The following is a 24,993-nucleotide window of genomic DNA, read 5'->3' on the forward strand; positions in this document are numbered from 1 at the left end:
TGATTTCATGACTATAGAAAAATTTGCTTGGAAGCCAATAGCTACTCCAAGGCCTTATTTCACAAGGAAAATGACAAAAAATGAGGGGCAGAGACCAACTAACATGTACAGAAAGTGAACAGCTGAATCAAGATGAGAATTTGGGTCTCCTGACTCCAGTTCACAACATTCATTGAGCAAATACTGATTAAGCATGATTAGGTGCAAAACATTTTGCTTCATAAGGTCTGGGTACCATGGTTGCTGACACCCAAGGAGCTTAGGATCTCGTCGAGCTTCAGAGTTTGACTCCCTGAATACGACCTTAGCATACATCATTGATTAATGCTCAGAAAATGGAAATGGGGGCACCTGGGTGGCTCAGTTGGTTGAGCCTCTGCCTTCGGTTCAGGTCGTGATCTCGGGGTCTGGGGATCGAGTCCCGCGTTGGGCTCTCTGCTTGGCGGGGAGCCTGCTTCCTCCTCTCTCTCTCTCTCTCTCTCTCTCTCTGCCTGCCTCTCTGCATACTTGTGATCTTTCTCTGTCAAATAAATAAAATATTAAAAAAAAAAGAAGAAGAAAAGAAAATGGAAATGCAGCACAGTAATGGAGCTTTCCAAGTTGACTCAGCCGGTACCCCTAGATCTGGGCAAATGTTTTCTTTCTTTCTTGTTCTGGAAAGTGAGCATTGCTGGTACACTCCTAGGCTGACAGTTATTTTCTTTGAGCACTTTGCATTCCATGGTCTTCTGGGTGATGTTGAGAAGTCCAGTGTCAGTTTAAATGTCATCCCTCTGTAGATGATATGCCTTTTCCCTCTGTCTGCTTTTAAGATGTTCTCTTTGCTTCAGCAGTCTACTGTTTCGGTACAATGTGTCCAGGTGTGTGTTTCATTTATCCTGCTTGGGATACATTGCACTTCCTGAATTTAGTAATTCATTGATTTTATCCATTCTGGAAAATTCTTAGTCATTGCTTTTTAAAATATTGCCTCTCTTCTTCTCTGGGACTTTGATTAGCTGCATGTTAGACCTTCTTACTCTGTCCTCCGTATTTTTTTACTGCTCTTTTACATTTTCTGTCTTATCTCTTTGTGCTTCATTTTTGGTAACTCCTTCAATTCCATTTTCTAGTTTATTAATTTTCCCTTCATCTGCGGCACCTCAATTTCTTCATTTCCCAACGTTGAGTGTTTTCTTTCAGTAAGTACATTTCACCTCTGAAAGTCCTATTCGTTCTTTTTCAAATTTCCCGATCATCCCTGAGAATATCTCTGTCTGGTCATTTACTTTTTATAAACATTTTTTTTTACCTTTCTGTTTTCTGTTTTAAACTTAGAAATCGCAAACTCTTAAGTACTTAAAGATCTAAATCTGTTGTTTGTTTGTTTTTCTCCTGACTTTCACCTATGTTTTCTGGTCTTTGATTATGAGCTCCTTTCTGCTCATCTTAATCTGTGCCATTCCTGAGAGCCTGGGTTAGGGAGCTTGCCTCTGAAGAAAACTTGAAATCGCTCCTGCCTGAGCCTGGGAGCACTACCAGCCTGCCTTCGTGGAAGGGATCCATGTCAGCCCCTCGCACATTGGTTCTATGTCTGTTCCACTTGCCACCTCGCCCCCTTGCCTGTCAGAAGGCCTGAGCCCTTAATCATTTACCAACATGGCACTTGTCTTCCAGGCAACCCACCTTTCACATTTGCATACTTCTACTTCTGTCTCTGGTTTCAGCTCATGGTTTGGTTTTAGTTTGCTGAGGTGTGTGCAGGGTTGCGGGGAGGGAAGGGAATGGGTGGTGCATAGGGTCCTTGAGGTTTCTCTTACATCTTGCAATTCCCGCTGTGTATTAAGAGGTACGTTTCATCTAGGATCTAGTTGTTAGCTCATGGGTCGGCCCTTACAAGTATGTCGTCTGCTAAAATGCCGCGGGGGGAGAAGACCTCATTCAGTTCAAAGAACCCTATTTATGGATTCCCTCTGCTGCTGCTTTTTGTCCTGATGCCTTCAGGCTTAAAGTCTTGTCATCCTGTTCCTCAAGAGATCTAGCAGGCATGATCCTAAAGAAAAAGATGAATGAGAAGCACAAGTTAAGCTTTGTCTTCCCAGACAGCATTTCCAGATTTTCTCTTGCTAAAGGAGGCTGTGGCTTGGCTCTCTGATCCTGTCTATCTCTGCCTGTTTTCCTTTTATCCCCTCACGTGTTGATTAAAGTCTTCACTTTTGTGACAGTTCCAATCCTTTCATCTTTGAATAGTGCTTTATAGATTGTGAAATACTTACACTGACTTGCCTGATCTTCCTAGCCACCGCCCCCCCCTTGGAGCAAGGCATCCTTGTCCCCATTTTAGAAGAGGACAGTGAGGCCCCTCCTAACTTGCTTAGGGACATAAAGTCTTATTTGTCCACAAACCAGGACTTCCACCCTTACTGGCTGTAAACCCATGGCTTTCACCCACTAAACCTGCTTTCCATGAATAAGAAAGTAAAATGCAATCAATGATTCATTCATTTATTCATCTACTATTTATTGATCATGGGTGATATACCAGGCCCCGTGGCAAGCATCAGGATAGAGATGACAATAAAGCCCCGCCTTCATTACACTCTACCTGGTGGCAGACAACACAGAAATAAGCAATGATATGCCAGAGAATGACAATTGCTATGACAAAAAATAAAGCAGAGTATGGAGACGGAGTAACTGGACCTTTGGGGGAGCATGGGGCTGGCTGAACGAGATGGAGGAAGGAACCCCGGGAAGACCTGGGAGACAGCATCCCAAGGAGAAACAGCAGCATGTATAAAAGCCAGAGGCAGGAAAGCACTTGGTTTACTCTAAAATCAGCTCAGGGACTCTATGACCACAGTGGTTCAAGCATAGGGTGGCATGGTCAGAGATGAGCTAGAAGAGGAGGCTGGGGGACTGAAGGAAGAGCTAAGGGCAGAGTTGGAGGAAGGAAGAAAAATCTGATCTGGAAGCTTGCTTTCCTTTTTCTTTTTCTTTCTTCCTTTTTTTTTTTTTTTAAAGATCTTTATTTTTTTGAGAGAAAGAGCACAAGCGGGGGTGGGTGGGTGGTGAGGGGCAGAGGGCAGAAGGATAAACAGACCCACCACTGAGCACAGAACCTGACACAGGGCTGGATCCCAGGACCCCGAGATCACGACCCACGCCAAAGTCAGACGCTTAACCAACTGCGCCACCCAGGTACCCCATACTTCCCTTTTCAGTAAGAAAAACCTGTGTGTTGATCAACACTGTGTTTTAACATATCTTCCTCTGTTGCTTGTCCCTTTCACAGGCATACAGGTTTTCCCAGCTTCCTGAAATGGTCATGGGCTCTCCCCCTCCGCCTGTACCTCCCCGGACTGGCCCTGTGGCTGTTGCTTCTCTCAGGCGGTAACACATTCCTTTCTTGGCCTTGTCTGGAATGTCTGGATAGGATTTGGTCCTGGGTACTCTGACCTGACAGATTTCCTTCATGCCTGCCCCCATTCAGGGTGCATCCCCTGTACAGATAACTATGTGCTTGGGACACCCCGAGTACTATGAAGGAAGTGGGGGCACACAGAGGGTTGACCAACTTTCTTTTCATTTGAAATGGAATGTCCTGTAGAACCTACAATTGAAGAAACCCAGGGTCAACCAACCCATTCCTTGACCTGCAACATCTGAAAATTATTCCAACTCAGGCCACTACAATGGCCGCCTCCAGTCTGGGCAGCTCCAGGCACGTGTGTGTGCCCCGAAGCCCCTTTGTCATTTAGGGGTGGTGTCCAAGAGGCCAGCGAGTGGCACGTCTAGGCACCCACCCTCACTCTTGACTCCCGAGGCTGAGAGCACAGGAACTCAGATATGTATAAAGAGATAAACTCAGAAAGCTACAACTCAGATATGATAAAGATATTGTCTTTGTTCTGTAATGATCTGACAAGCCTGTGTTTTAAATAAAGATAAGCAAGAAAGAAAAAACCCAGTGAGCACTGAGGGATGCTGGAATAGGCATCAGGGTCCAGGATTAAGAAACAAGGGTCCAGGATTAAAGAAACAGCTGGGCCCCGGGGTAGGGACAGGCCAGTGCCCTGGCCCTCCTTCCCCAGCCTCCCCCTGACATGCTAGCCACACCCTATCTGGGGTTCACAGGTCTGACCTTTGTGGAAATAGTGAAGAAAAATTATTTCCCCCCGGAAAAGACCCTGCCCTAATTTTCCAGGGTTTCGAACACCAAGCTGTGTGTAGACACCAGCTCCTGACCGCAGTGAGCCTGGGGTGGCGTGGAAGCAGCAGACCAGGTTCCAGCCTAACCCTCCGTGTAACCCTAGGCGGGTGGCCTCAACTCGCCAGCCCCCCTGTTTCCTTCTCTGTAAAATGAGGGCAAGGGTCTAACTGATGGCAGACTCAGAGATTCCTCCAAGGGGGCTGAGTGTATGGAGAAGAACCGGGGGATTTTCCTGGGAAGGGTTTTCTAAACTTGTAGCAGATACCTGGGAGAGTATGTGGGAATCCAGGGCAGTGGGGGAGCAGCCAGGAGAAAGAGGGGAGGCAGCGAGAAAGGAAAGGAGACCCCACACTACCGAGCCCCCAGCACCCACTCTGAAGCTGAGTCAGCTCATGCCGGCCTCTGTGTTTCACTCTCCCTGGGCAGTGGTGGGGGCTTTTATTACTGCTGAGAGCTCTAATGGGACAAGCTTCACAGCAGTCATTTGTGGCCCATTTGCTAAGGGCCAGTGTCCCTTTCTTATTTCTTCTCTCAACCCTCCATCTCTTCCCACGCCCTTCCACACTGTCTGCCGTCTTGCCGGATACCAGCAGGTCACTGCTTTCCATTTAGGCTCAGAGGATTAGAGCAGGAAGGAGCCTTGGAAGGGGGGGGGTCATCCACCCCCCTTTGTTTTACAAACAGGGAAACTGAGGCTCAGCATGGGGAGGAAGCTAGGACCCAGACTTGGCCTCTCTGCCCAGCTGCCTTGCTGTGGCTCTGTTCTGTTCCAACAGTGACAGACCCTCTGCCGCTCAGAGGGTGGCCATATGGGCTGGCAGCCTGCCACCTGCTGTGGCCGCCTTTGCCTCCTTCCACTTTAATTTTAGGAGAGCTTGAAGTCCCTCTGTGAAGGGGAGGATAGATACTGGCTAAAGCACCCTTTATTAGAGGGGGAGAGGCTGGCCCCCGTCGCGCCCAGGCAGCCCTCCTCTTGCTGGCTTTCTGAGCACTAAGTGGAAATACGATGTGTTTTAATGGGCTGGATTCTCTGCTTGCCTGTGGGACCAAAAAAAAAAGTGCTTGTCATTTATAACGCTTAGAAAGTGCTAGGCTCCTGGTTCCGGGAGCAGCTCGAGTCTTGGGCTTCTTGCTGCCAGCAGCAGCAGCAGCAGCAGCAGCAATAGCAGGGAACGTGGTCCTCGGATGCCCTCCGGGGTCCCCAGCCCTGCTGCGGGGCTGAGGGGGTGGGTGGGGTGGGGTGGGGGCGTGCACTCCAGACGGAGGCTTCTCATTGGCTGATGATGATGTCATCCCCTCCCAGGCCGACCATCCCCCTGCTAATACCCAGCGCTAATTGCCTGGCTTATTTTTATATGGAAATTAAGTGGGCTACTCCCCAGAGACACAAGAGCCACCCTCAGGGGAACACTGACCTTGAATATCTAAAAATGACTCCAGCTCGGTCCACCACCACAGCCGCTCCAGGTCTGGGCCCGCTGGCCTCCTTTGTGACTGGGGGGCAAATCCAGGCCTGAGGACCGCACCCTCGTGGGGCTTGGAGGTCACCCGCGGCTCCCAGAGGTGACCCCAGAGGTGACAGGCGGGCGGGAACTTCTGGGTGGTGTGGCGGCGGCAGGTGTGGGGAGCGGCTAACGCAGCCCCTCTGCGCCCGCAGGTCCACCTCGGACGTGGGCAGCAAGACCAGGATGGCCGAGTCTGCGGGGCCCGAGCCCGCTCAGCTGCACGACAGCGCCTCCTTCACGCAGGTGTCCAGAGGCCCCGTGTCCGTGGCGCAGTTGGATCAGTCGGCTTTAAATTACTCAGGTGGGCAAGAGGAGAAACGCCCGAAAAAAGCCGGCGCTGCACCCCAGCCGCACCCCAGTGCTGTGTGTGTGCTCTTTGCACTGCCCTGCCCCCCACTTCCACATTCGCCACCTGCTACCTGTCATCCTCAGCAGTCAATAAGGCGACTGTATGTCTGACTTCAGTAGCCCCGGCCTGCAGAGCTATTGTTCTGTTTCTTTAAAGAAAAATCTGAAATATGACAAAATAGGAAGAAAAATGTTATAGGCAGGGTATCCATTAACATTTGCCAGACTTGAGGGTTTCTTTGTAATTATATGTATCTTTAAAGCATTACAGATAGAACTATCCAGCCCTATATCATTCCCCCTCTTCCCAGAGGTAATCCCAATCCTTAAATTGAGGGTGTTAACTTTTTTGCTACATGGGTATGTATATGCAGTTGTGTCTGTTAATGCTGTTGGTATTTTACATGTACACAAGTGACATCAAACTGTGCCTTTCCCTCTGCCTTTGTTTTCTTAACTCAGCCTTGGGTTCAAGATGGGTAGGTATGTGTAGCTCTAATTCATTTGTTGAAACTTCCATACGGATTCAATGATACCATGTGCCACAGTTTTCCTTTCCCCTAAGGAAGGACATGTGGGTTGTTTCCAATTTTGTGCTGTTACAAACAGTGCTGAAATGAACATCAAGGTTTATCCATGCCCTAAGTGGTTTTCTCAGTCTTTTGAAAGCACACCTTCTAGGCTAAAACTGCAAGCACTAGGTTGCCAGCACTTACTAAAGCGTTCACTGTGTCCAGAAATTCAATCAGTGGAATCCATCCCTTTTGGCTCCTTTTCTTGCCTTTTTAAGCATACCTCTTTATCCTAGGAGAAAAAAATATCTGGACACAGAGATGTCCCTTCTTGCAGTAGGTCCGGGGCGTTGGGATGGGGCTGGGGGATTTGCAAGGGGAGTTGCGCCATCATTTCTCTAGAAAACCCGGTCTCTGTCCCAACAGATGGGCGGGGCTAGGACTGCAGGTGGAGGTCCCCTCTGCACCTCATGACCTCCTCTCCCCATGCCAGAGCTCCCCCTCCCCTCCGCCATTTCCCAGTTTCCCCCAGCTTGTGCAAAGGCCAGCCCAAGAGGTGGGGCGCTGGTCTAATCTTCCCCACGCATCTCCCCCACACCAGGTAATACAGTGCCGGCAGTGTTCGCCATCCCAGCTGCCAACAGACCTGGCTTTACCGGCTACTTCATCCCGACGCCTCCCTCGTCCTACAGGAACCAGGCCTGGATGTCCTATGCAGGAGAAAATGAGCTCCCAAGCCAGTGGGCCGATTCGGTGAGACCCTTGCTGATTCCCTCACAATCTTACCTGCTGGACACGCTCAAGGGAGAAAATGGATGAGAGGTTGAGACAGTGTTTTGTTATCTCAACCCGCTTCCCACTAACCAGGTGGCTAACGTCTGTCATTTGAGAGGAGACAGAGTGGTGAGGTGGGATGTCTTGTGACAGAGGGACTTGAGACCCACCTTCCAGTCCAGGTTCCACTTCCTAGCGGGGTGACCTTAATCAAATAAATTTTTATTACCACTATAATTTTTTGAGTGTTTTCTATGTGCCAGACACCATGTTAGATATTTTATTTGTATTACCTTATTTAACAATTCCCATGATGTGGAAACTGAGGCCCAGTCAGGTGACCTGTCTAGAGTCACACAGTTGTAGGAAGGTGCTAAGGCCAAAATTCAAACCTGCATCGCTCTGGCTCCAAAGCCTTTATTAATTTTGTTCCTTTTATTTTTTATTTTTTTTAAGATTTTATTTATTTATTTAAGAGGGAGAGAGTCAGCATGAGCCAGGGGGAGGAGCAGAAGGAGAGGGAGAAGCAGATTCCCCACTGAGCACGGAGCCCAATGTGGGTCTCGATGCTGGGACCCTGGGATCATGACCTGAGCCGAAGGCAGATGCTTAGCCGACTGAACCAACCAAACATCTTGTGTTCCTTTTAGTTTTAAAATTCTGTAAAAATTATAGATGAAATACCAGAACATATAGGACGTCAAGATTGAATTACTTTGCAAGTAGATCCTAAGGCATTCCACTTGACTTCCAGCAAAGGACCGTCTTATCAGGACGCCTGGTTCCATCCTCCATCATAAGTAGGCGTATATGGCACAGTGGATCTGGCCTAGCGGACACCAAAGAGGGGTAGCAACACATTGAACCTGGATAATCACACCCAAACCTGCCTCGGAGTCACTTGTCAAGGGCTGCTAAGTGAAAAAAATCAAGCAAACAAAAAGAGCACAATGATGGCCTTTAGTGTGGGTTGCCCCATCCCTCCATGAGACCATCCACTATGATAAGAAAGGCAGGAGGTCTCCCAGGCTCAATCTGAGGGTTCCCTAATACTGTGTGTCATTTTAGGGTTTGGTCTCAACATTTGAAATATATCCTAGGTTTAGCAAACATGCTGAGGCCCAAGGCCCAGATCATTTTTCTCCCTGTCCAAACCCCTGGGCTCCATACTTTCTACCTTCGCAGGTTCAACTCAGCCTTGGTTCTGTTCTTATCATAGTGATGCCACATCTGAATGCCATCAACAGGGTAAAGCTAACCTATATAAATTAATTTTCCTGATAATCAAAGCTTTTCCTTTTAATTTTCAAAGTACTTAAAGTATATGCTATCTTGCATTTAAAAAAAAATTCTAGAATGAATTTATCCTTCCTTCCTTCTTTAAAAGAGGAACACAATTGAATTTGTCTCTAGCAAATGATCCGACATCATCATTATGCCTTACTATACTTAAATGACATTTGTAAGATGTGCTCTGATGGTAGGATGATTGCCAACACCACACATCTCCCAACTACTATTTTTGCAGTTACTACAAGCCTCAATATGTTTTTTCTCTTTTTTCAACCTTGTTCCCAGCCAGACCATCTATTGCTGTCAGTGTCCCTGCTTCCACAGATATACTCACCCTTAAACACGCTTTTCCTAATGGGCTGTTATCTGCAAATGAGGCATATCTGAACACATTGGAATTGTTTGTCAAGTTGGAGTAAATAAGCTTTAAGAATAACTGTAGGGAGGGACGCCTGGGTGGCTCAGTTGGTTAAGCAGCTGCCTTCGACTCAGGTCATGATCCCAGCGTCCTGGGATCGAGTCCCACATCAGGCTCCTTGCTCATCAGGGAGCCTGCTTCTCCCTCTGCCTCTGCCTTCCATTCTGTCTGCCTGTGCTCGCTCTCTCTCCCTCTCTCTCTCTGACGGATAAATAAATAAAATCTTAAAAAAAAAAAAAAAGAATATCTGTAGGGAATCCCTATTGTTAGGTCTACAAATCTTAATGTGAGACTTTATGGCTTCTGTTTTGGTTGTTTGTGGGCCTTTCGCTTCCTTTGTCGTGCTGGCTATTTTAAACAGCTGAAATCACTGGGTATGTGTTGATCAGTTCAGAGCTTACTTGACTCCATAATTCCACTTACAATCTAAACATACTGTGTGCTTTTCAGAAAATAGATGATACTTAACTTGTGACAATTAGGCAGTAAGCATCCAGCTTTGTCGGTTCACCCTCTGCATGGAAAGTTCCACTGTGTACTCTGCAGGAGTCAGAGGAAATACCTTCCAGAACTTCGGCCCTTGCCCTCAAGATAATAACTTAGCCAGGTTTAGGGTCCCTTCCAGAGGCTTTGGGGTTCACAGTGCCTTAAAGATGAACAGGAGCACAGCAAACCAAAACCCAGCCTTCCTAACAGGATGATTCGACCATCCTGGGTCCATCCCTCTCAGTGCAAAGGAGAGTTCGTCTCCTATTAGTTGTATTTAAGAGGAACATGATCACTGTGGCTTAAATGGGTCTTTCCTGGAGCCCCATTACCGCCTACAGTTAAGCAGGGTGGAGGGTCCGCACATGGAGCATAGTAGCCAGGAACCTCAGCAGGGGGATTTCTTGCACGTGAATGAAAGTACAGAAAGCTGTACTCCACTCAGAAGGGAACCAGTTCTGAAGGCTCAGAAGGTCCAGTTGTCAGCTTGAGAAATTGGGGCAGGGATGGTGTCCACTTCCACATCCAGATGAGAAGGAGGAACCCCCGCCCCCCATCATTTGGGTGTCTGACCTTCCTGATCCCCAGGTATCCAGACATCCAGAGCTAGCTCAGACCAAATCACTTCAACCTAGGCCTGACTAATAGAATTCATCCTCGGCGCTGGATGGAGAAGGGTTGGGAGAGGTGTGCTGTGATCAACAGGTGATGCCTGTCTTGGGCACTGCCTGGGAAAGGAGTAGCGTTTGCCAGCCCCAAATTTTGGGGAGCAAGATGTGATGGCTCCAGCCTGGATCTAATATTAGGGGAGAAAGACTTTCTCATCTGCTCATCTTCTCCACTCCACTGGAGTGGAAGTCAGGCATCCCTGGCCTGTGCCAGCCACTGGCACCGAGATGCTTGACGCCAAGAGCTGAGGGGTCTTGAGAGTCGGACACTGACTCTCAGCTCCAGCTGAACTTGAAATGCAGGGAGAGGGGATACAACAGCTTCCCTCACAAATATAGGGCACCATCTGGTCATCCTTCAGTGATTTTCAGACCATTTTCCTTAGAACCCCAAGTTCTGAGAGATCCTACTGTGTACTATGCATAATTCTGGGCACCGGTGCACAGTGAGAAGCAAGACACCATTCTGCCTTTACGAAGTTGATGGCCCAAGACGGGATGACATCATGAGCGATGACTGACTCTAGAGAAACTGCCTGGAAGCACCTTCCAGGGAGCCCTCGGCTAATGTAGGGCAAGGGAGGCTGTCCTGGAAAAAGTGACCTTTGAGCTGAGACCTGATGTGTTGGTCCTCTGTCCTGGTCTTGGCTCTGTTTCCCCACAATCGCTTATACATTCCCAGCACTTGTGGCCCAAGGACACAGACAGTTCGACCCTGGTTTTCAGGGTTTCGTACAGGTTTTCGTACAGAAATATGTACCGCCCTTGTGTGGAAACACCCACCATTAGCACCCATTTGCCACTTTGTCTTTCTTTGCCAGGTCTTGGGAAATTGAAGACTCAAACTTTGGGACATCGATTCTACCACTTCTTCCCTCACTCGGGCCCTAACCTAGCCCATTGATGTAGCCTCAGAACTCTCTCGACCTCCAGTGGGTCTATTTCCAGTGTCCTTTCTAAAATACAGGCCCCTCCTCTGCCTGACGCCCGCTGGTGGCCCCAGGCCAGGCGTCAGGCGTGCATCTCAGAAAGCTGCCTGCTTGGGGGGGGCTGTCAGAACATCTCAGGCGGGAGTGGAGGGAGGCTGCTCTCCTGGTGTACATTTGCCCATCCAAAATCTCTGACTCATCACCCAACCCCATCCTACTCCATCCTCACCAGGGAGACAAGTGTCTCTGTAAAGAATGGGAACATGCCGTATTTCTGAGAAGCGTGCCATAGAAAACTGAACTCTGTAGCCTGGCATTCGGTGGCTTTCTGATCCGGCCCTGCCTGTCTGTCTTCCCTGAGCTTCTCCCATACCCCATACATCCTCTCTGGTCAGTCTGAACTCTTCGAAGCTTCCTGGACACACCGTCCTCCACACATACCCCTGTGCCTCTGTCTTTGCTTTTCCTCTGCTAGAAAACCCCTCCCACCTTGACCTCCTGGCCACAGCCCGTTCCTTCATCTTCCAGACCCAGCTAAGCTGCATCTCTCTGAAGGCTGCCTGACTCCCCCCACGTGTCCCTTCCCCACAGCACCCTGTGCCTCCCTTGCCCACAGGCACGCATCCCACAGGGGTCTCTCTAACATTATGGGATAAAAAGTCCTTTTGTGAGTTGTTCTGGAACACCATCCCCCCCTGTGGCACTGTTTCTGTGGGAAAGTTTATCTTGAATTCCAGATCACTGACGTGTCCTTATCACCAGAAGTGTCCGCATATGTAAGCATCAAAGTATGTGTCTCCCACATTGAATAAAAAGAGAAAAATTTTCAAGAAACCCAGGTCACATCCCAGATCTGAGACAGTGCAGGAACTAACTCCCAGCCCCTGGCGTCAGACAGAGCTGCTCCAAGCGTGTCTCAGTGGCCTGTTAACCATGTCACCCACAACTGTGGCACTCTGCTTTGGTGTCCTCTCCTGTAAAATAGGGACCACAATATCTGCCTCTGAGGTTCTTGCTTTGAGAATCAAACGAGATAAGGTGTGGGAAGCCCTTAGCACAGGGCTTTCCTTCCGTGTCAGGAGTCTCCTGTCGGTAATCCCGGAGCTCTTTGCAGTCCGTGAAGAACAACACTTGTTTGCTGGATTGTGCTCATGTTAAAAGCTAGGCAGGTAGATTCAGGTGTAGATTCAGGTACATGCCAATTGCTTGTAGCGAGGTTCAAAACCCCTACTTCATTCATCCACCCAGCGTATCCAGTGAGTCCAAATTACCTGTGTTCTGAGCAGAGTCCAGGTTTTATATATGGACAATGGTGCATGGTCTCCATTTTCTTCTAAAGCTCTTCCCTTGGCTTCAGTCCCCACCCCTGTGTCCAATACCAAGCGTGTCCTGTGACTGGAGCCCCTTCCTAATCCTGGACCCTTCCCTTCTCTTCCGATACCTCTGCAGGTCCCCCTCCCAGGGTACATCGAGGCTTACCCCCGGTCACGATATCAGCAGAACTCTCCATCCAGACTCCCTCGCCAGTACAGCCAGCCCGCAGGCATGCACCCCAGCCTGGAGCAGGCTCCGGGGCCGTCCACGGCGGCCTCTCAGCAGAGCCTGGCCGAGAACGACCCATCGGACACACCCCTGACCAACATCTCCACTGCGGCCCTTGTGAAGGCCATCCGGGAGGAGGTGGCCAAGCTGGCCAAGAAACAGACAGACATGTTTGAGTTCCAGGTCTAATACCTCCGCCCCGTGGGACTTCCAGACTCCAAGGAAACAGTCTTCCGGTGCCTCGGCCTGACCTGCTGGGACTTGAGGCACAGACCCTGTGGGAGTCATTCTCACCCTCTGAAAAGGTGAACACTGGGCTTCTGGGCCACCGAGGACACTCTTGGCCAACTGGATTCTTGGCTTCTTCTGCTGATTGTACATCAAGAAGTCCCCGCGTGGGGCCATGTTTGATAGTCTGTGAAGTTAAATGTTTGAACTGTGGTGTATTTCCCTACGGAGCCTTAGTCACAAGAGACACTAACTGATCTGCAGATCCCTGTCCAAGGCCACTTTTTAATAAGTCACCGGAAGGGGGAGAACATTGCTCTGTCTTCGGTGAGTTCTGCATGTTAACCCTGTTTCTGTGTTAAAGGCGATGTAGGCATCTGATTAAGCGCCAGACCACACACTCTCTCTCATTCAGTCGTGACTGTAATCATTAGTCACCTCCGGTCCGTCAAGGAGGCGTTGACTCCAGCCAAGAAACTCGAGCCCTTTTCTTTTAAAGGTTCAGATTCAAAGTCAGATGAATTGGATGAAAATCGGTACTGTCTATGACTCCACCTATAAATAGTCCTGACCCTTTTTTCCTCCCGTTCATTAAACAAAGGCCGAGGAAGAGAGAAGATTGAGGGGGAATGGTGGGTTTGGGTTGACAGATTTTTTGGAAAGGTGTTGTCATTTTGGAACTTAAGTGCCCTGCAAGGTCGTATCTAACTGAAAGAAAATGGATGCTAAGAGCTTTGAGGATTATACAAAAAAACCAGTCATACATCTGAGGTCTTTCTTTGCCCGGCAATGAAGGTGGCCTGAGAACAAAGCTTCTCTCTCTTTTGAGATAAAAGAAATATCAACGTTTGCAGGAAAACCTGTCTCTTCAACAGTGACGTCCAGCGTGCACTGCCGAGGGACAGAGAAGGACAGAGTAACTGATGCCTCTTCCGAAGCAGAAACAGTGAATCCCCCGTCTCCCTCTCCCCTGGCTGCAGCCTCTGTTTATAGAAGCTTCTGAATGTAGAAAATCTGTTGATTTACGTTTAGATGTAAATACCATTTTTAAAGTGTATGGAGTTTGCCAGTTCCCTCTGTCCCCACCCCCACAGTCAACGGATGCAGGAGGACATTGGCTTACTTTAGGACCGCCATGTGGCAAATGGCACTCCCTGGCATGGTGAGGCGGTCTCCAGAGCTCTGAGTGGACACTGCCTTGCAGCCCCGAGGCACCAGCTGCTGACCGTCAATGCCTAAGCAAACCAGCCACCGACTTCAGGTGGCCCCAGGGAGGGAACCTTCTGGCTCCCTCGCCAGCTCTGGTGGGGGCCTCCTTGGTGTCTGTTGGAGAATGAGGTCCTGTCCTGCCTTCACCCATGACCCATCTAGCTTCAGCTGTGTCCATGCCTTCTGAGCCCATCTTGCCATTTTTCCTCATGAGTTTCTTTGGTCTTTACTGAGAGAAGGTGGAAATTTAAAAGTTGAGAGACGAGTAGGAGTGGAACTGATTAGAATGGAGATTCAAACTGTCAAAGCACAGACTTTTCAAAGAAGCTGTTTTTATTTCCCAATGGCAAATTGCCCTTTCTGGAAAGTTCCAGAGATGATGTGTCATGGAATCCCCCCAAACAAGTCTCTTGTTCGGATGATATTAGGTAGTGTCCTTTTGGTATGCTGGTCGATCTTTCATAGTGTTAGTTTTTTGTTACTTAAAAAAAAAAAATCAGCTATAAATAAAATGTATTTTTGTAATTTCCATGTGTATATATGGTATATTTCTACCAATGGCCAGTTGTTGTAGTCCAAAACCTAAATCAGCTTGCAAAACACTGTGGATGGTGTAAGATTTTATTGACAGATTAACACAACGCCTAAGTCTATCCAAATAGGTATTCAATGCACTTGAATGAACAAAGAGCCAAAGAAACTCAGCCTTTTCATGCAAATGGTATGAGTCTGATAAAGTCAGCCACATTGTCCCGCCTTATCAATAATATTAATATTTCATCAGTGCAATGATATCAACCCAGTACTTTGTCTACTTGGTAAATGCCTGGATATCCTGTATGTGAAAATGAAGTTTCAAGACCTTAGAGTGATGAAACTAGACACTTCAAAGCCGGTGTCCGAGCTTTGGATGTTCCAGTGACTTACGGAGAATGAGCCTACAGCTAGTAGTGGTGCGGCTCCAGTTTGCTCAGAGGACGGAGAAACAAATCATTGCGGTCTTTGCAGAACCCCAGGAAGTACTGAGTCAGTCAACTGAGATGACTAAAAATATAGCGTGCTAAATCAGACACACTCGTAAACTAGACACCACAGGTTTAAGAAAAGTATATGGGAGGAAAACCTTAAGCTGAAAAGAAATCAATCTGTTCATGATTTTTCCAGCACCAGGGAGACACCTGCCATTTTTAGATTTTCTGTGACTGGTAAATTATGTGGTCCCTTCTCTGAAGAGACTCCTGACCTCGTGGAGGGGACAGATGCCTGGACAGCTGATTGTGAGCAAAGACAGATGGGCAGAAGTGCCTCATGGAAGTGAAAATAGAGTTCTGTGAGAGCCCAGAGGCTCTACGTTCTTCCTGACCTTCCAGATGGTTGAAGAAGCCACGAAGGACCTTGGCAGTCTCGGAGAAGACTTTCTGGAAAAGCAAAGCGACCTGCTTGAGGATTCCAGCCCAAGCCTGCTGATTCATGATTCAACTTGCTTTCCATTTCACCACGCTGCCTGCACGCTTGTCTGTGACGCGTTTCTTGAACTGTGCTAGGAAGTTTAAACAGTAGACCAGGGTCAGATGAGGGACGCCCTATATTCTCGTGAAGAGAAAAGATGACTGGATATGTAGAGGACTTCAGATAAAGTGTATAGAGGACGATGCGTTTGTGGCATAATAAACATTTTTCAGAACTTGTTTTGATGTGAGTTTTCTGCATTCCTGAAAAGAAATGCATTTTGGCTTTTTCCAGAGAGTCATCAAGGAAATGGTGTTCTCCTCAACTGCTGATGTTCAAGACTACAGGGGTGCATTCCTCTCTTAGTGCCATGGATCCAAACGATCAGGGAGGGAGGCCATGACCACGTGTCATGTGGGGGCCACAGATTCTTTGCTCTGCCTTAGGGAAGGCTGCCCCATGTGCAGAAGCCTGAAAGTCTGTCGTGTGCCCAGGTACCTAGGATCTGAGATGGCAGTGATCACCTACAGCACCAGAAGTGCTCTCTTTCAGGGTGTGGTGTGGGCTTACTGTTGTGTCCCACCCCCATTCATATGTTGAAATCCTAACCCCAACATGATGGTATTAGGAGGTGGGGCCTTGGGGGGGTAGTTCAGTTATCAGGGTGGAGTCCTCATGAATGGGATTAGTGCCCTCATAAAAGGGATCCCAGAGAGCCTACTGCCTTCTTTTTTTGCCACATGAGGCTACAGTAGGAAGTCAACAGTCATGCAGCTCTGAAAAGGGTTCTCACCAGACCCCGATCCCACTGGCACCCTGATCTTGTAGGTCTGGGCTCCAAAAGTATGAGAAATAAATTTCTGTTGTTTAAAGGTCACCCAGTCTGTGGTACTTCGTTATGGCAGCCTGGGCCAACTGAGACCGGGTGGATTATGTTAAGAATCAATTCTCTGGTCCCAGAGATTATATTGTTTATTTGCTAATTTAAAAATTCAGCTGAAAGGCGTGTCTTTTCTTAGTAGTCTTGATGGAAGAATGGATAGGAAATTGTTAGATTTGTAACTTAAAAAAAAATCAGAGTACAGATGGAGGAAGATAGGAATTTAAATACCTAACTAAAAAGAAGTGTTTCTCTAACTGGCAGAAATTAGAGAAACGGATCAAAAAGTTAAACACTGATTGTAGAAAAATAAGCTTTTTTCTACATGAGACACCTTTTTCTACTCAGGCACTCAATGTTTAATGAATACAGTAACAAATTCTATTTCTAAGGTCTGAAAACATAATTTAAACTTAATCTCTTCCCTCTACCACACACCAGAAAATAGTTTGGACCTTGCTTACAAAATACAGCCAAACACTTTTAGGGAAATAGAGTAATTTAGCTTGGAGCAGTAATTGACTTGGGTCCAAGTGGTAGAAATTAAATTCTCCCCTGCAGTCCAGCCTTAAAGGTATTCTAGTCAAAGACCTTTGCAAGGACTAGAAACCTATTCAGACTAGCTCTAAAGTGTAGGGGGGTGATGGAGAGAATACAGGGCCATTTCACAGACACTAACCACAGCACCCATACAGGAAAGGGCTGGAGACAGCCAACTCATTGTTTTCTCTCGCATCCTTTCTCCATATGGACTTTCCTCTGTTTCTCTCTGCATGTCAGCTCAGTTCTCTTGCTTACCTTGGCCTCCTAGCATTCTCTGTTTTCTCATTATTGTATATGTAGCTGAAAATCCATCCCAAGACCCAGTCCACACCACTTTGTCTTTCCTGTACCCATTCCTCTCTGACTACTGTCTCTGCGCCCAAATCTTGAGAGTCTGGTTGGTCTAGCTCATCCGCCTTAGGGATGAGCCAGCCACCCTTGGGTCACGTGCCTCTCTGTTCAGCTGTCACCAAGGAGGCAGAGTCATGTAAGACCAGCATAGCCCCCTGGACTGACCCATCTGGTAAGAGCCTTTGTTGGGGGCTGGTACACAGAGGAGGAGCATAAGTGGACAGAACCTTCAAAACGAAGAAAGGTCCTCAGGACTGGAATTGACAGGCACTCTTAGAATACCACACAGCCGGTGAGCAGCCCCCGTGGACACTGCCGCAGAGCAGAGAGGTCATCCTTGACCTTTCCATCATGTGGGAATGCACCCATCTGAAACCTTGGGGGACGGGCCAGCGCTGCCCCAACCATGGGTCATCCCCAACTACTGATCCTGGGTCTGAGAGCAATTTCTGGTCAAGGCCCAAGAAGCCCCACACCTTGCTCAGCAGACAGTAAATACTTATAAGTTGAATTGCATGATCTTAGCTCAGGTGCTGTGAATGTAGCTCACAGCCACCCACTTGCATGGATGAGGAAGCTGATGAGCCTCTCTGTAGAGCCTTTTGAAACAAAATTAGTTTTGAATTGGTATTATTGTGGCTCTGCCCTTCTGAATATAATAAGTTAGTGTCCTGAGAATTGGAAGATCTCTTGATTTCTTAAGGTGAATGATTACAGAATAGAATCCTATCCTATGGTAAGTGCTAAAAGGGAGGGGGCTTCTGGGAAGGAATATTCAGGAAATGGAATGAATAGTGCCAGAAACAAATTCTTTTAGACAATGTTAAGTTGCTTAATTATGCATGTTTCACAGATAGGGGAATTTGTGATGTGGCGGAATTTGTCTCCAGAGGTCAAACCCATACTTCACTGAAAACCATTATATAATGAATTCTAGAAATTGATTATTTTCATTCTCTGACCTTGGCCAGACTTTTATAAATTACAGGAGGCTGTCAGTGTATTTTACATAAATTAACTGTGACCTCCCCTGATTTCCCCCATCTCTTCCTTATGTCTAACTTCACCCCCACCTACAAACAGAAAGTTTATACCAAACAGAATCAGAGTATCATTCTCTGGTCTGGAAATTTTGAAAAAGGCATAAAGAGTCAAGGCTTTAGACAACTCCCTTTAAACCGTTCTCCGACTCCTCATCTGTGAAACGAGCATAATAGCATCTGCGCTTCTACCCATCCATGGTGGGCGTGAGGAACACCAGGCAGATTGTATACAAAAGGCTTTGAAAAGTATGTTTGAAGGTATCCTTATTGAAGCACTAGCTTCAGTCTTTTCTAATGAAATATTTTAGCTCTTTCCATCCACTAAACTAATTTGTCACATATTCTATAAAATTTTTTAAAACCTCCATAAAGTAAAAAAATGAAGATGTTCCTAAGTTTGGAACTGCCCCCAAAGCCAGCCTCATCCTTGCTGTATTGTGTCGTTGCTGTTGTTGAACAATTTGGGGGCCACGCGAGCACGTGTATGTATGTGCGCTGTCACTCCGAGTGGAAAACCCAGACTCACACTCCCCCTCCACCCCGACCAACTGCATCACACACATGTTAGGCGTTAGGCAAAGACAAGTACTGAACAGCAGCTCAGTTGTTGCTGTCGACACTTAATGCTTGACTTTCTAATTAGCTTCCTACATCCGTGGCCTCTGCCGGGAACAGAACGTTCATATGCTGTTAGAATTTTTTATTATAAAATAAAAAGCAAAGGTTTTCATACCCCAAAACCTGCCTGCTTCTCATTCTGCCTCCCTCATATGGTGAGATGGAGTCCCCTTCACAGCCCAACCACACAGCAGTACCTGCTCTGAGCTATCAAAGCTCCATGGGACCCCTTGTGGTGTCAGAAGCCATCCCAGCCTGAGGCATGAGCTCATGAACCAAGAAGAACTTCTCCCTGGCCATCCACAGGCCCCAAGGGAGCAGTTCCAGCCTACTCATGATTGTGTCCTTGGAGCAGATGGTGTCCCAGGGCAGAATAAGCCAATATCTGGTCATAGGCCCTTCTTGGGGTACAATGAAGTCCCATCCAGGTCAGTGGCTCCCAAAGGGTCCAGGATGACATGGGTCACGGACATAAACTTCCAAGGCCACCTACTTTCCCTGCCTTTGCTAGTCCCAGCGATCATGTCTGCCTTATGTTCAGCCCTATTGGTGTGTTATATCCACGCTCTGCCCTCTGACGTAAGCCAAGTGGACAGGAGACCCATCTGACACAGGAACCAAAATTCATTGGCTGACCAGCTACGAAAAAATGTAACTCAGCCCATGGGGCTAAGCCAACTGCATTCTCTCTGTAAGAAACACCAAGACACAGAATCTATTGGCAAGAGATGTTGAAACTGACCAGTCAAGACTCAAAGGCCATGATGGACTGTAGGCAAAGCAAAGGTCTCAGAGAACAGAATACTGAGTAAAAAGAAACCTGGAGGCCAAGAAGACTTAGAGTATAGGTAAAAAAGTTTATCTCCTGTAATGAAAATAGACAAATAAAAACCAACTCTGAATGTTTCAGGGGAGTCCACGTGTCCTAGTGAGGAGCCACAACCCTGAGCTTTTGGGCTCCACTGAGATTTGGGCAGCTTGGACTGTAAGCATGTTGTTTCTCACAGGAGCCCCATCTGCTGAAGCTCTCCACCAGTATTCATTCAGATGTACTCAGATGCCGAAGGAGAAACTTTTACTCCCCTCTCTGCCTCTCTGTAAAGAGGACTCACAGGTGCACAAAAAGTACTCCCCAGAGCCACCGTCCTGCTGCAGCAATGAGGAATAGACTTGGAGCTTCCACAAGATTCTGGCGTGCTCTCCAAGGTGGAGAGTAGGACCAGGGTGCCCCTTTGCCTTTTCTTTCCTCCTGGGTGCTCTTAACCTTCAGGGCAAATGAAATGATCAAGCAAAGGGAAGTAATGGTGCCTACTTCAGTCCCAGGAATGGCAGACAGACACAGAACCAGGGAGCTAGAACAGACACATGGCAATCCCTAGCCTTTCCTTGCTGGGGTCCTCCTCAGAAAGAGGAGAGCAAATTTATTCCAAAGGACCATCTCCAGACTTCTTTGAGTCACTGTCATGGCAACCAACTCATGAGCTCTGCTGGCCCCTGGAAGCCAGAAATAACGCACCTAGGAAGGAATGTGGAGCCAAGTAATGAGTTGTCAGTAGCCAATTACCTGTAAAATGTACACAGATAGTTGGTGGGAGACATAATTGCTCAGAGTCTCCCTGTGATCTCTTGGAGGTATGGTTATGGCAAATACTAGTCCGCACACTTGGGCACTTCATTTTAACAAAATTTCAGTGTTCACATTTATGCATGGACAAACTCGTATTTAAGGAGAGGCCATGTGACTCCTCAGAACTGAAATAAACTTTCACAACAGTTTCATTGCCAACCCCTCCTCCCAACCAAAGAGCTCTGGCAAACTCTTGAAAGGAAAGGTACTCCAGGCTCCCTGGTCTCTGAAATGGGCTATATGAGCTTGCTCTAGATCTGATGGGCCTTTACTGAACACACAGAGAGTTTGCTTTTGTCCTTGGTGTCCACTCCATCACCTAGCTCCTCAGTCCTGGTAGCTAAAGCCTTTGGGAGACCCAGAGGGACCGTGGGAGCCCCATCCCTTGAAGCCACATCTCCAGTAATGCCAACACAACCTAATGAAAAATCAGGCTACCACCCAGATGTCTTGCTTATGGGACATTTGGAAACAGCTGGATTTGGGACGTAAGGTCTACGAGTAAGCCAGACGTTGGATTACATTATTCACGCTTCACCCTACTCTGCTAGGATTCATGATGGCAAAGCCAAAATCTGTTGGCCTCCTCCTGGAGTAGTCCCTTTCCTAGGTCAAGTTGGGTAGCATCGAGAGAAAGGGCCTGGAAAGTCTTCAGACTGTGAAAACAAAGGACTGCCAAATTGCACAAATTACTTCATATATTGACATTCAGGTGCTTTGGAAACCAAAAGTTGGCTTCTTTTTAATTTAAGATTATGTCTCCAAAACTGGTAGGTCCCAAACTAGCCTTCGGTGCATGGGGGACCCATTCTTCAGAATGAGTCTAGGTGAAGAAACCAAAGGCCAAGACCAGAAATTAGATGCCACAAGTGAGCAGAAACGAGGGCTTAAGGAGGGCCACTGGGCTGCCTTTCCGACAGGGGCATGTATTATGGGCACACTTTTATCCTGTGGATCATTAACCTTTCATTTAACTGGAACTGTAGGGGAAGCACTGATAGAACCTTCCACAGAGTCACCCATTCAGTCCCTCGTTGGCTGAGCGAACATTTCCTGAGAACCTACTATGCACCAGACTCCGGCTAAGTGATGAGGATTCACCTGGGAGCAGGACAGAGTGCCCGCCCCTCACGGAGCTCACGGTCAAGGAAGATTGATCCCTGAGACAGAGCCCAACATATGAAGAACCATCGTTCATTTGGTGGATTTTCTACCTCATTAGAGGTAGGCAAATTAAAATCCAAACGCAACCACATGAAAACCAAAGTCCCCATCTTTCTGGAAACATTTATGATTAGAGAGGACAGACTGCAGGGCTATCTTCTAATGATGATACACAGTTTTCCTTATCCATGACCTTAAACTAGTTAGTAAGGTGCCTACAATATCCCCCTGGAGACTGAGAGCAAATTGCTAAATGCCAAGAATCAACAAATGTTATAAACCCAAATTTTAGAGATGTCACCATCAAAGGAAATCAGGAGCCCAAATTGTCAGAAAAGGAATAATCAGTTTGGGGACTCTACTATGCAATCCAGATGAAAATTTCAGGAGCCATATATTTTACAAATGAAACCACAGTACACTGAACACTCTCATTTCGCATTATTCATATCAATAAAGTGCTGTTCAGAATGCCCTGGATTATTAACAAATGGGTTTTGGTTTTTGTTCAACCTCTGAAATACAGTGCTCTATGGAGCAAATCTCAATAGACGAGCCAGGTAGAGCTTTGCGATGAAACCCTTTCTTTGCTGCATTTGTCTGTTGAGCTTAGTTGAAATTATGTTTGTTTTTTCTTGGCAAATTTGCATATGAAATAAAGCACGCTGTCTTACTGTAATTTTCTTTCTAAGGTGTTAGTAGATGTCTCTTCTCTTAATATTTCTTTCTCCATTCCCCATGAGGAAAAGATTTTACAAGCATTTGCAAATTCTCAGAATATTAGAAATCACCATGTGATGGAAGGATATATCTTGGTATTTTTGAAATTATAGGACCCCAGCCTCTTTGAGTTGGAAGAGAATTCAGTGGGGAAATTATCCAGCTTTGTACCCTGCAATCAACACAGTATAAACCTCACGCCCTGTATGCAGGACTTGGCTTACCCCATCAAAGTGTAAGCAGAATTAGGGCCTTTGCGAGGCAGGTATTCAAAAGGAGAGCAGGAGGGGAATGAACAGGAGGTGGGAGGGAGATGGAGAGTGTTAAATATGACTTGATATTTAGGGCAAAAAAAGTAATGTAGTTACCATGGGGTGGAAGTGGGGGAATTGTCTTGATTTTGAATTACACAGGGAGTAAGAGGACAGAAAATCTTTTTTAAAGGTTTTACTCTTGCTCAGAATCTATACCATACCCATTGTTATCACATGGGTAAAGGGATCCCCATTTTAGGACTTACAATCATCTAGACCTGGCTTTGAACCTCACTTTCACCTCATTCTAGTTTTTGAACAAGTCATGTCCCCTCTCTGAGCCTTGTCTGTGAAATGAAGCTAAGATCTAGTCCCTGACGTGACTGCAGTGGTGGGAGAGAATGCCTGGCTTACCTCTGCATGGTACTCTATAAGCATGATGGATTGTTGGTATTTATTTGCCTCCTTGAATACTTCTAGCATCAGGGAACTCATTATCAATTGCCCATTGATCACCCAGAAGGGGTGACCCTTATGCTCAGCCCCTTCTAGCCACCCACTATAAACAAACTCTCTTTTCAAAAGCCCAGGACACCCATAAGTCCCCAGAACAGAGGCGAGCTCAGGACACCCGGGCAGGTAGCAGTGCTGTGAAAGGAAATGCCCTTCACCACCTGACCAAGCCGGAGAACTCCCACAGGTTCCACATGTTCTTTGGATGACAGCCCCACCATGCCCGGGAGTCAGTCTTCAGAACAGTCAAAAGACTCAACTCATCCCAGGCTTTTGACCCTAGTCCCATCAAGCAAGTCCCTGAAAAACACCTGGACTTGGTGTGTTTAAAGGTCTGGCAGCAAGGACAGTTAGCTCTGTAAGAAGGACGGGGGACTCACTACCAGAACCAAACAATAAGCCTGTGGAAAATGAGACCGCCCACATAATTGCTCAGGCACCGTGTTGTTCAAGTGAAGCTCTCCTGTGCTGAAATCAGGAGAAACCTTGCCTGTTCCTGCTTGAGAGTCCACAGTTTGGGTGGTTAGGCTATTAGCTCACACAAAGGTCCTTGACAGCAGCTGGCTGAGGTGGGCAGAAGGGGAAGAGGGAAAATATCATAGTTTGAAACCAGTTACCAAAAAATGAGCAGAAGGTTTAAGTGATTGGGTTCTGGAGCAGCTTGGCCACGTCCTACTTGTCTTGGCAGCTCTGTAAGTGGTGGGAAGGACATCCTTCCTCATGGGTTGGGCCTGGAAATATTAGTAAGACTCAGGGTGTACAGTGTTGAGTGCAGAGCCTGGCACAGAGGAGTCCATCAGTAACTGGTGGCTGATAGTTGGTACTGGTAGGTGGGGCATTATAGTGGGCGTGGGAAGAAGCCCTAAGAGTGTGTTGAAACCCCATCAGCCTCTCTTGTGCTCAGACCCCAAGACAACATTTCCATTGCTAGAACTGGCCACATCAGAGCATATTGCTCTCTCCCTAAAACAGACTATAAAATTACACCAGTCCTTGAAATGCACCAAAAATAAATGGTCTGTTCGGGATGGATGGAGAAGGGTGCAGTGAAAGTTCAGGTTTACTCACTGTCCTCTTTCCCGTGCAGAGACTTACACAACCTCCTTTTACAAGAGGGCTGCTCATGCACACAACCGCACGTGCGAGGACACATGCACACACGCATACATGGTGTTTGCGCACGCATACACACACGCACGTGTACATGGCGCATGCGCACACACGCATACAAGCTCACACAGAGAACCTTGGTCAAGTGGGGCTGTCCTCATTGTCCTGCGACTCCTTCCACATCACCCAGAGGCTTACACAGAGGAAGGAACTGCCACCTGCAGGTGGTGGGTAGGCTCCACCGCTGACCAGCTCTGTCCCCTATAGGCGTCACCGCTCTGAGCTTTGGTTTCCTCATTATAAAGAGATGCCACTTTCACCCACTCCCCATCAGTTAACTCTGAAAACAAAGTCTGCGTGAAACCCCAGATTTTCCCAACTCAACACGATTCAATCAGTTAAAGGGGAAACTGTGTCTCTGACCTCTGTCTAGACCTGAATGGTCCAATACAGCAGCCACAAATCCAGCTTAAACTGAAATATAATAATTAAAATGAAACAAAATTTAAAATTCAGTTCCTCAGTTGCACTACACATGCCAAATCTCAATGGCCACATGTGGCTAACGGCTTCCATGTTAAACAGCACAGATTTAGAACATTTCTACCACTGCAGAA

General features: G+C 47.3%; 1 protein-coding gene across 3 annotated transcripts in view; it reads left to right on the plus strand.

Annotated features, from left to right (window-relative positions):
• Positions 1–16,172, plus strand: part of KIAA1549L (KIAA1549 like) — a 262,165-nt gene extending 245,993 nt beyond the window's left edge. For all 3 annotated transcript variants that reach the window (XM_047693070.1, XM_047693071.1, XM_047693072.1), the window contains 4 exons: positions 3,275–3,372; positions 5,850–5,998; positions 7,159–7,310; positions 12,575–16,172. In XM_047693070.1, the coding sequence (XP_047549026.1) occupies positions 3,275–3,372; positions 5,850–5,998; positions 7,159–7,310; positions 12,575–12,856 (681 nt within the window). In that variant the 3' untranslated portion in view covers positions 12,857–16,172. The remainder of the gene's footprint in view (positions 1–3,274; positions 3,373–5,849; positions 5,999–7,158; positions 7,311–12,574) is intronic.
• The last annotated feature ends 8,821 nt before the right edge of the window (positions 16,173–24,993 follow it).

This window comes from Lutra lutra, chromosome 10 (genome assembly GCF_902655055.1).
Source record: "Lutra lutra chromosome 10, mLutLut1.2, whole genome shotgun sequence".
Classification (NCBI taxonomy): Eukaryota; Metazoa; Chordata; class Mammalia; order Carnivora; family Mustelidae; genus Lutra; species Lutra lutra.